Below are 12,782 nucleotides of genomic sequence, written 5' to 3'. Positions count from 1 at the left end.
CAGCAACTATTACATTCACAATCACAACAATCTTACAATAATCACAGTCAACTATTACAACAACAATCACAGTCACAATTATTGCAACAACAATCAACAACCGTCACAACATGTATCACAATCACAGCAGCAACACATTCACAACAGCTATTACAACAATCACAACAACAGTCACGACATCTATTACAACAACAATAATATTCATAGCAACTATTACAGTAACCTTACAACATAACCTTACAACTACAATTAACAATCACAATCACAGTCACAATTATTGCAATAACAATCAACAACGATCACAATCACAACATAAATCACAGTCACAACAACGATCACAATCACAACATAAATCACAGTCACAATGATCACAATCGCAACATAAATCAAAGTCACAACAACAGTCACAATCGCAACATAAATCAAAGTCACAACAACAATCACAATCGCAACATAAATCAAAGTCACAACAACGATCACAATCGCAACATAAATCAATGTCACAACAACGATCACAATCGCAACATAAATCACAGTCACAACAACGATCACAATCGCAACATAAATCAAAGTCACAACAACGATCACAATCGCAACATAAATCAAAGTCACAACAACGATCACAATCGCAACATAAATCACAGTCACAACAACGATCACAATCCCAACATAAATCAAAGTCACAACAACGATCACAATCGCAACATAAATCACAGTCACAACAACGATCACAATCGCGACATAAATCAGTCACAACAACGATCACAATCGCGACATAAATCAAAGTCACAACAACGATCACAATCGCAACATAAATCAAAGTCACAACAACAATCACAATCGCAACATAAATCACAGTCACAACGATCACAATCGCAACATAAATCAAAGTCACAACAACGATCACAATCGCAACATAAATCAAAGTCACAACAACAATCACAATCGCAACATAAATCAAAGTCACAACAACGATAACAATCGCAACATAAATCACAGTCACAACAACAATCACAATCGCAACATAAATCAAAGTCACAACAACGATCACAATCGCAACATAAGTCAAAGTCACAACAACGATCACAATCGCAACATAAATCAAAGTCACAACAATGATCACAATCACAACATAAATCAAAGTCACAACAACAATCACAACATAAATCAAAGTCACAACAACGATCACAATCACCACATAAATCACAGTCACAACAACGATCACAATCGCAACATAAATCACAGTCACAACAACGATCACAATCGCAACATAAATCACAGTCACAACAACAATCACAATCGCAACATAAATCACAGTCACAACAACGATCACAATCGCAACATAAATCACTGTCACAAAAACGATCACAATCGCAACATAAATCACTGTCACAACAACGATCACAATCGCAACATAAATCACAGTCACAACAACAATCACAATCGCAACATAAATCACAGTCACAACGATCACAATCGCAACATAAATCACAGTCACAACGATCACAATGGCAACATAAATCACAGTCACAACAACGATCACATTCGCAACATAAATCAAAGTCACAACAACAATCACAATTGCAACAACCACTACAACAACAATCATAACAACTATCACAATGACATTGTGTAACATACATAACTCTCATTCATTCACTCTCTCACTCATTACAGGCGACATTCACAATTTGAATCAAAAACACTTTTTATAAAATTCTGAAACTGTTTCCTTCCCATGTGCTGCTGTCCAGTCTGTTTGCACTGGAAATCACTCTAATGTATTTACAAAGTCCCAGTGTCTGTGAATCCACACACCAGAGGAACCCCATAACTCCAGCGAACACAGTTCCACTGTTCCACACACGCCAGGAACTCCTTCACTGCAAATAACACAGTTCCACTGTTCCACACACGCCAGGAACTCCATCACTGCAAATAACACAGTTCCACTGTTCCACACACTGGCACTGGGGGGTTTATACCCTTCTACCCCAGACTTGGCGCTGAGCACGGTGACCTTTCAACCTCAGTGTGTTCTGAATTTCAGGGTGTTTTTGTTTTGGCCCGAGTTCAGGCTTTGGCTCGGTCTTTGGCTGTTGGAAGTAGGGCAGAAATAATGGGGCGAGTGTGGTTCACAATGCACACTCGCGCACACTCTCTCTCTTTCTCACTCTTTCTCGTTCTCTAAAACACTCCATATTAGACCATTTCATGTGGGTTTTTTTTTTTGTTTGGTAAATTTTTTAGGCTCCATGTGTTCTCTCATGTTCTTTTGTCTGGGTCTCTCTCTCTCTTCTGCATTCTCCTTTCTCTCTGGATCTTTTTTCTCTCACTCTCTCACTCTTTCCTTTTGCATCAGAACAGTTCTGAGGGATTATATTTAATTTAGTTTCCTCAAAATATTTTAATGTGTATAACATTATCTTGTGTCTCTTGTTAATTTACTCAACCATAAATGTAGTATTATTATTTTGTCATTATTACTGAATAAGTCACGGTTTTCCTGCTCTTGCTGTGGCAGCATCACTTCAAAATGAGTCTAGATATCAGCCAACAGGAGGTGTGTGTCTGTGTCTGTGTCTGTGTCTGTGTCTGTGTCTGTGTCTGTGTCTGTGTGTGTGTGTGTGTGTGTGTGTGTGTGGGGGGGGGTAGGGGGTGAATAGTGAAGTCAATCTCTGTGGGAACCTGGGAACCGTCTTAGTGCAGCACGTCAGGTGCACATCATAAAGAGCCTTTTGTAGCGAGAGAGAGTGTGTGTGTGTGTGTGTGTGTGGCAGGCAGGTAGAGCTGATATGAAGGACTCCTCAGTCCCACCACAGTTCCCCCCACCCCAACACACACACAAACACAATGCATCTGAACAATATCTAAGTAATTCTTAAACATCAGTTTTCTACTAAATATAAGAGTTATGATTAAGCCGAGAGCTTCTTCAGTGGTACGTTGGAAATACAAGGCTAGAGCAGAAGCTGGTGGGAGCTAATTCCAGCAAATGTACATAATTACAATAAACAGTATACAATTATTAATTTAATATATTTGACTATACAACAGTTGGTTCCAGTCACACACTCTGATTGGGGAGAAGCATTCTGTGTTGATATTTCATGATAACAGCAAAGTTTTTTAAACACTATCACTTCACGCAGCTGTCCTTATTACATTTTTCATCACTAAATAAACTCCAGCTCATGTTTCACACCAATAAACAGTTTACTTTGAGAATATTAATACCAATAAAAATCACATACCAGCTATACTCATTCACTGTTATAAACACTTAAGTTTAACTTTTCTCGTAATAAATGGGAGACTGCAGGCAGTGACTGGCACTCAAGACTGTTTAATTCAACACAAATGCAAAAATACAAAATAAGCCATTAATTAAATGATCGCAGAGGTTCACTTGCTGTAGAGGTTCTTCGTATTTGTGAGAAGCTTGTTGTTTTAGCAGCACATTCAGGGCTTGTCTCAAATAATTCTCCGTGCACTAACATGCAATGTATGACTGGGTTTTGAACCAATCACAAAATGTTTAAAATTAAGTTATGTAGCTGTGGTCCAATACGATTTATATCTATATTAGAAGTATATTGCACTGTTTGGCTGGTTAAAGCCAAGTTACCTCACTGCTTATGGTGTACTACAATGGGAACATGTGGAAATTTGTGATAGTTGCAGCTTGACCGAGCACACCAGGCTAGATAAAGACTCTTTTGGAGGGATGGGTGTTGGAGGGGTTTTCTGTCAACTAGGGTGTGGTGTTCTGATTGGCTGATAGGTTGCTAATTCAAGACAGGTGTAGGAGTGCAGAGTAAACTGCTTTTGACTCATTTGTAGGATACATTTCTGGGCTGCAAGTTAATCATTTCTCAGTGTGAGAAATGCCATGTGTAGCGTGTGAGCATGTGAACTTGTTGGAATGTGTGTGTCTCAAGCTCAATGCGTGAGCCTTGAGAGCCCTGAGTTTATTCAGCAGATTAGCGGTTTGTGTAGTTTACTCGACAGGTTAGTGATACTGTGGTGAGCTGAGGCTGTTAGTAATGTGCAGTTTGTTACTGGGATGTAGTAAAACTTGTTGAGGAAGTATAATTTTACTATTTTCTAAACATAGGTCTCCTAACTAAGGGTTTACTAATTTCATAAACATTTTTGACGCCACTTTCACAGCTCCGTTAATATATTTAATGATTTATTACCCAAACTGTTGTATAAAAGCAATAAAAAACCAGAGGTAGTTAAATAACAGCACGGTTATTTTGTGATAACACACTCCCTCTCATGATCTAATGCTTAATTTAAGCGCAAATACTGGGAACTGTTAGTTAAGTGAGTAATTAGTGTTCTCCTCCGAGCGTGTTGAGCTGATGAACAGACGTATAAGACCATTGTATTGATCAGTTTATTATTTACATTTATAACTTTTTAATAAACTATATAATTTCTGGCGGCATGGTGGTGCAGCAGGGAGTGTCGCAGTCACACAGCTCCAGGGACCTGGAGGTTGTGGGTTCGATTCCCACTCCGGGTGACTGTCTGTGAGGAGTTGGTGTGTTCTCCCCGTGTCCGCGTGGGATTCCTCTGGGTGCTCCAGTTTCCTCCCACAGTCCAAAAAACACACGTTGGTAGGTTGATTGGCGACTCAAAAGTGTCTGTAGGTGTGAGTGTGTGAGTGAATGTGTGTGTGTGTCTGTGTTGCCCTCTGAAGGACTGGCGCCCCCTCCAGAGTGTATTCCCGCCTTGCGCCCAATGATTCCAAGTAGGCTCTGGACCCACCGCGACCCTGAAATGGATAAGCGGTTACAGATAATGAATGAATGAATGAATATATCATTTCTGAGCTCGGTTTTAACAAAATTTACCTTGGTAAATTTCCGGCCATTAACCGTGGCTTCCTTGTTTCTTCTTTAGCCACCTGTTTCCTGCGGAGCTTTCCCACAGCACTTTTAATCATGTAGCACTGACTGACGATGCACTGACTGATTTAATGATTTAACGTCTCGGGCTCCTGTGTTTTTATTGTAGCTCACTGTGTTTAGTTCTCTGTTAATAACAGCAGTGGAGAGATGGAGCTGCTGAAAGTTCAGAGGAAGTAACTCGATGAAGGATTTGCTTTTCTGAAGCGAAGCGTTTCTGACCCTGCTTTGATCTGTGAGAGGAGCGATGGGGATTATTAGGCTTCAGAACTCTCTCAGTTTAACTTAAACACAACGGCGTTATCAGTAAATTAAGCCTCTGTCACGTCTGTTTAATCTACAAGGATATATTTTATCAGATATTTAGACCTGGACTGTGGTTAAAGACCATATTTAGTTTCAGAAGTGAAACTCTGTCATGAAAAGAGTCTGCAATATTTAATTTATTTCAGTGTAGGCTGAATTACCGGGATTAGAAAACCCAGGGTTTATTACCCTTTTGCACAGTTGACACTCTTCTTTTTTGAGGTGACAAACATTTCTGGACTGCCCACCAAATCTCTTAATCAGACGCTATGCAACTCTAATACAGTACTAGGTCAGTGCACTTTTCAGCAACCGTCACATCTGGACACTCCTAGAAAACCCCTGGAGACAAGGAGGATCACTACCATTCCTAAATAAATTCGCAGTGGTCAGTCAGAGCGATTCTGATCAGTCTGTACAAGCCCCGCGGTCAAGGAGAGAATCTGCAGAAGAGAAACATCTCCAGCCAATCAGACACAAGCTCCCGATTTAGGAACCGCCTGCTGACTCCTCCCATAACATTCAATGCAGCCAATCAGACACAAGCTCTCAATTTAGGAACTGTTCGACTTCAGGATAAGTATTGATTAAAATGCTGTTTGTTTGCATTTTATTTGTTTTTTTGTTTGTTTTTTTAAACTTCTGTATTCCATTTTAAATATTGTAGCAGTTATTTGCAGCGTTTAAGGTGGAATTTCGATTAAAAAAGAATGTAATTTCTCCACCACAAAGAAATGGGCTAGAAAGTTTAGATGCTTTAATGTATTTCTTTGTGTTGGTTATTTGTCAGATTTTATTTTGTTTCTGGAATTTTGGTTGTGTTTTGGCCTGACTGGTGGATTCGCTGGTGGATTTCTCCTCTTTTTTAATTTTTCAGCATCAAACAGCATTCTTCATCCTGTCTTCAAAGACGGACAGGATCCATTCCCTTCTCTCTTTTGCCGTTCTTACTTTCTTCCCATCCTCCGTTCACTCAGTCGTGTTTATACTGGGATTACATTAGCAAACACCCAGGACATGATTTTGATTTTGGCCGGGGCTGATATGTTCCAGCTGTGTGTGTGTGTGTCTGAGAGAGAGAGAGAGAGAGAGAGAGAGAGAGAGAACTTAGTGAGGAACTGAAGCGATAAAATGACACCACACTTAAATGCAGACGGAAATCTTCAACACACACACTTAAACAAATACGCCTTCATGTACACGCTTGCACACACGCACTCACTCTCACACACACACACACACACACACACACACACACACACACACACACACACACACACATACACACACAGTGGTGTGTGTATATATATATAAAAAAAAAATCCAAAAGTTAGTGCCCAAACCCTGAGCAGTCCCGAGCGCTTGTTTATTTCCTCTCTTTAACGTCACATGGAGTGGAGAGACGTCACACCACAGCGCTTTCTCCTCTATCAGCATCCCGACGCCCAGAGGACAGATTGAGGTGTCAGAGTTAGTGGTGGATGGATTAATCCATTCATTCATGACCAGAGAAGCCAGTGTGAGGGTGGTGATGATGGTTGTGTTGAGCTCTTGTTGTGGTTTGTGTTATTTCCGATCGGGTCGTTAACTCTGAGCAGAGCTGCGTTTTTCTACAAATAGGGCGCTGTTGTCTTGGAGAAAGTGCAGCTCTGGAACACGTAGAGAAAAAGGGTTTCATTTGTTTTGACACATTTTGACATTGTGAGCCATTTGGATCCGCTCCAGTTCTCTGTGAAAATTACATAATTACATTAGCTCTGTTCTAAAGTGAATTACAGCACAGCGCTCTTTCCATTTTGTAAAGTTTTGGCTCGAGAATGCGTGTAATTTGGGGCTATATTTCAATGTAATCGTAATTAATGTCTTTCTGAGAATAGACAAATACAATTGGACCGTTTTTGTGAAGTGTAAGGAAGTTTAATGTGTTTGTTTAACGTAAAAATGGATGCAGTTTGAGATCAGGCAGAAGATTAAGTGGAAAAACATTATATCAGACCAGCCTTAAAGTCGGGATTAAACCCCACAGGTTAGACATGGCTTTAACACAGGGCTCAGAATGCTTCTGAAAATAATAGCAATAATAATAATAATTAGTGATGTCATGATCGTTTTTTCTGGAATTGATCCGAGGGCTGGCTGTACTTAGTTTTTCTGATCAATCCTGTGAACCGATAAACAAGTGAAACCAGGGGAAAGAGAGAAATCCGAGGCTTTTTCATTCCTCCTCAGCGTGATCTTTCGCTCGGCTGATATATGAAGTGTCAGTGGGCCTCCATTTCCCATGATGCATTGCGCTGGCTGGAAGGCTGCCACATGTTGGGCAGTGGTTTTGGCTGAAAGTCAGAGAAAGAGGAGAAGAAAGAGGGAGAGGTAATGAAGCGCCTCGCTGATGGAGCGTGTGTCTCTCTCACACTGCGACAGTGCAATAATTCACACCATTGTACTCAGCCTTTTATTCTTCTTTAATGATGTAGAGCACACCCCCCTCCCAGAAAAGCCCCCCAGCACAGTGGGAGCGACCCATTACCGCTCCAACAAATGGCCAGCTGCTAAACCCTCCAATACACTGAGAAAGAGTAGGGAATGGGGGGGAGGAGAAGGAGAAGGGACAGAAGACATGCTTTTTCTCTAAATGTGAAAGTTCCTTAAGTTTCCCTCTGTATAACTCTCTCACTCTCTCTGTCCCCACTCCCTCCCTCTCTCTTTTTCCTCTCTTTCTTGTTTTTCCCTCTACTCTCTTCATCTATCTCGCCTTCTTCCTCTTCTTTCTCCCTTTATCTCTGCCTCCCTCCCTCTCTCTCTGTGAGGTGTATTTAGGTCAGGCGTGTAATGATGTGAGAAGTGGCTGAGTGTGTCGCTGAGGAGTTTGACAGGTTGCTCTGTGTGTGTGTGTGTGTGTGTGTGTGTGTGTCCTGGAAAAACCCCAGGAGCAACAACACAGCCAAAATTTCCCAAAAGCACAGTGACCAGCGTGGGGTTGGTGGGGGAGTCTTATCTCATTCTGTGTAATCCGTTTAATTTAAATTGAAACTAAAACTGAAGGAAGAGCTTGGCTCATTGAAGTGAGAACACCACTTTCACTTTGATTGTTTTATTGTGTCTACATTTTACATGATCTTACTCCACTTCCTTATATTCCTTACTGTTCATCAACAACTCTGTCAGTGAATCAAGTGATTCAAGTACCAAGAAAGTAAATATTTAAATGTATTCTTTAAAAATGTAATAATTTGATATCAGTAAAAAGTGATCAGGTACCGAAAAGTGATTATCATTTTTACTTGGTTTCCACTAAAGACCAGCTCTCATCAGAGGAAAAGACAAATTGCTCTGTTTCTCGGAATGCGACTTCTTATGCTTCATAGAGTGGGTACCCTGTGTGGGGCGGCCATGCTTTAAATATGCCAAACCTCCACTAGGTTTCACTGTTACGAAAAAATAAATCAAAGATTTTAGGAGAAACTAACTCTCAGAGCCTAATTCTCTGTCTGATCTCAGTTTTTAATCTTGTCCTCAGGTGCAGTACACAGACAGACAGACAGACAAAGAATTTATGACCTACCTGACCCTCTCTCCTGTCCAGATGACTTTCCACGGCATTGGGAGCTCCATTCAAGCCAGCCACGACCAGGTAAACGATACACACTGTTTCGTTTAAAGCATTTATAACAACTTAAGCCCATTTCACATATGAACACTGGAGAAACTCTAGAGAAATTTTGGAGTGTCAGGTCCGGAGTTGTCCTAGAGTCGTCCTTTCACAACTGCAGCTCACAACATGTATCAGGCATGTTCTCACAGCGGGAAATGTTCCATGTGCTTCAGGAGTGGGTCAGTCTTTGTGCAGCACATTTAGGAGATACTCCGGGGCATTAGTGGCTCTATTCACACATGCAATGACTCTGACTTTACCTAGTGTCTCTACTAGGGAGCTAGCAGGATAAAGTCTGTGTAGTGTCTTGGACGAATGTTGCAGACGTTTGCATTCACGCATGAGGCTCCTTCACGCTGTAGTTTTAGGTAAACTCCAGAACATTTCTGTGACTGTGCATGTGTGAAAGGGGCTTCAGTCTTATGTTTAAAAGAAAGAGAACTTATTAAAGCGATTCGAAAGAACATGTGAGTGAAAAAGCAAAAACGCTGTTCTTCCAGTACATTGTATACATTCCTCATAATGAGGGAACTGTGTTCTCTGGCGTGATAGAGTTCCTGTGGGATGAGTTGGAGTGGTGAGTGTGATCCAGAACTAATCACCAACACCAGCCCCTAACCCTCCCACAGTTGATTGTGTGAATAAAATGCCATCGAATCCTCACCACAATGTTCCAACATCTAAGTGAAACAACTTCCCAGAGGAGTACGGCCTGCTCCTGCTGTAAGGTAGGAACACTGGACGAACAGGTGCACTCCAGTATGCTGAAATATCAGCATCCAGATGTTTTCCAGGAGCGGTAGAGCCTGATTTCCCCACGTATGTTTGAGCGCTGTTGGTTGTTGCGTGGTTGCCGTGGTTACACGCAGATTGTATGTAAGAGATTGTCTCCAGTTTGTTTCTTGCATCAAGTTTAAGCTTTTGGAGATGAATTACGCTTAGATTACGCAGGATTTGCCACAAATTACCTTCGAGTTTGTTGCAGTCGGGCGGTCAGCGCACGCAGCCGGTCATTATCCGCACGTCTGATGATAAGCATCATTTGGTTACAGTCTGGACAGGCCGCAGAGCCTTTGATAAGTTCCTGGAGTAATTACAGGAGAAATGTCCTTGTGTGTTTTGGGGTTTCTTCGGGCCGGCCGGTATTCAGGAGGTGGCTCTTTGTGCTCCTTCGTCCAAGCAGAAAACCCATTGCTTACGTTACCTAATCTAAACATAGGACTCTCTTTTGTTCTGCCCTTCAAAGCTCGCTCTCCAATAAAGGCCGCTCTACAGTGGGGGACGGGGAGAGGACACTAAATGAAGGCGATATAGGACACAGTTCTGTTGTTGCCAAGAGCAGTGGGGCATGACGGCTGTGAGCAGCTTTTTTCCTCCAGATTCCTGCATACGGTGGCTGTCCGCTGAGAACCAGGACAAAGAGCCCAGGCTGAAGTTTTTGGGCCGAGGTCTAGTGATACACGATGGTTGTAGAAAATAGCTTTTAAAGACCGTCGGTATCAGGCAGATGCTTTGATTTTGCTGATATTTCAAACTGATAATTCGCTGATGTGTTTATTTTATGGCGGAAGAAAACTGGGCGATGCTCTGATTCTAAAAATAATATGCTGATGAACGGGTAAAAACAGTTTGTCTCAGATTGTTCGCCCTCTGACAGTGTGGAGAAACACTGAAGAGCTGAAGATCTTATTTCTGTATCACTGCACTGTTGAACGTTTTTTCGTGATGATGATGTATATCAATAATTTTATTTAACTGAATTTAGAAAGCGTGTTTAAGCTGTGACCGGGTTGTGGTTTCCATGCACTTGGTTGAAAACTAAAATGTTGTGTAAATAAAAGTGACATTTGTCAGTAATGTTAACCCAGAGTATCTTATCTTTCTGTGTTTTATAAATGTGTGCATCAGCAGATCAATCAATCCTCCCTCACACACATTCCTCTTCAGCCTACGAATTTAAGCTGTAGACTTTTGGCTTTAGACGCATGTTAAGCTTTAGCCTCTAAGCAGCGCGTCCAGGTTTATTCTCTAGTCTTTGGGCCACACATTTAAAATTTCATTTCCAGGTTCCTTTGAACAAGGACACTGAGCCCAGACCGGTGTTTTTGGGCCTAGGTCACTAGCACAAGCCACTTGCAGAGCTATTATCATAATGAGCGACTTTAGACCTCTAGATCTGGTTTTAGGCTTGAGATTAGATCTACAGCTCTAAGATTTCTGCCATATGTCTAGGTTTAGGGCTGTTGACTGGACAGGGTCTAGACCACACATCTAGTTTCAGTCTGTAGACCTAAGGCCACATGTTCAGCTTTAGACTCCAGGCTTTAGGTCACACATCCCACTTGACGCCGTAATCTGTAGACTTCAGCTCACAGATCTGGTTTTAATCTCCAGCTCAAGACTTCAGGCCACTTTGGCTTGAAACTTTGTTTTACAGGGGAGTGTGTTGATGGAGGTTGAGACACGGGTTGGTGTTGATGAGCGCTAACAGACGTGAGACGTCTGTAGTGAACAGACACATGCAGATCTCCCTGTGGATGAACACGGCTTGCGATGGGTTTTAACTGTGGGCAGATGCATGTGTTCTGGAGCTCTGATAGATCAGGCTTATCTGTGTAATTAAATGTTGTTAATGTAGCTGTGAGGATGTGATGGAGTCTGTGATAAACGTTTCCCGGAGCTTAGCGAGCGTCTGAATGAGGGCAAGCTGCCCACGAGAGCTTCAGTGTTTTAATAACGAGCACGTGTTTGCTCCCTGCTGTGAAGTTTGAGCTGGAAAACAGAAAGTGAAGTGCTGAGAGCGCTGGTGGTGCAGAAGGGCGGGGGACGTGGGGCTGTGGGGCTGTGTGGAGGTGTTCTGAGAATGTTTTAAAATGTTTCAAAAGAGAAAACTGTAAACATTTAAATGTGTCCAGAGCTGTCGATATGAACAAGTCAAGGCACGTGTGAGTTTAATGGGTTAATTTATTTTAACGCTAATTAATAATTAGCGGGTTAATGGGTTAATTTATTTTAACGCTAATTAATAATTTTACCATATTTGGTCACAACTTCCTCCCATAATTCCCTCTTTCTACAGAGTTTAGTGGTATTTTAGCGGTTTTATTTAGCGACATAAACACAGAGTCACTATGGTTGAGTTCAGAAGGTAGATTATATTTTCTTTATGCTGAAATAAGTATCCAATATGAACTCTCTAGCTCTGACTCTTAGTCTTCTGTCTTCTCTGTAGTTCATGCTCTCTCTCTCTCTCTCTCTTGCTGTCACACGCTCGCGCTCTCTCTCTCTCGCTCACACACACACACACACATCTCCTCTTTCCATGCTTGAGCCTGAGCTGCGCTGTAGCGTTTATTTTCTCTGTTAAAGTTTGTGTCCGATTCTAAATCTCTCACTGAAAGCTTTACTCAGTAAATTAAGAGATTGTAATTCAAAAATCATCAAAACTACACTGAGATATTATATAAAGTAAAAACAATTTCCTTTCCCCGGTTTGTCCTGAATATCACACACTGCACATTTATGTCTCTCCTAAAAATACTTTATTTTTGTGATTATATATGTTAATCGATATTTCATTGTGCTGATAATTCAACGAATATTTTCATTTCACATTAAAATATCCTTTAAAATCTGCAGCTACAGGGGCAATGCGATTAACCCCCGATTAATTGCAGCAGATTGTAGGAATAATTTGTTAATTTCTTTTATCATTTGACAGCATTAGTCCAAGAGCAGCAACATATCAGCAGAGAAGACATCAAGGGGTTCATTTACACAAGAGATTATTATTTCTGTTCATGTGGAGGAACATGGGGAACAATAATATAATGCTCTACACTACAACCTTACAACCACCTTAAAAAAATCACATCCACCTTAAAAACTCCAAATCCTGGTCTGTA

At 41.3% G+C, this 12,782-nt stretch overlaps 1 protein-coding gene across 1 annotated transcript in view; it reads left to right on the top strand.

The window, feature by feature from the left end:
- stau2 (staufen double-stranded RNA binding protein 2) overlaps positions 1 to 12,782 on the top strand; it is a 73,017-nt gene that overhangs the window by 35,347 nt on the left and 24,888 nt on the right. The window contains 1 exon segment of the mRNA XM_066670020.1: positions 8,743 to 8,856. Coding sequence (XP_066526117.1) covers positions 8,743 to 8,856 — 114 coding nt within the window.

The sequence above is a fragment of the Hoplias malabaricus genome, chromosome 1 (genome assembly GCF_029633855.1).
Source record: "Hoplias malabaricus isolate fHopMal1 chromosome 1, fHopMal1.hap1, whole genome shotgun sequence".
Taxonomy (NCBI): domain Eukaryota; kingdom Metazoa; phylum Chordata; class Actinopteri; order Characiformes; family Erythrinidae; genus Hoplias; species Hoplias malabaricus.
This window is presented reverse-complemented; position numbering and strand designations above follow the sequence as displayed.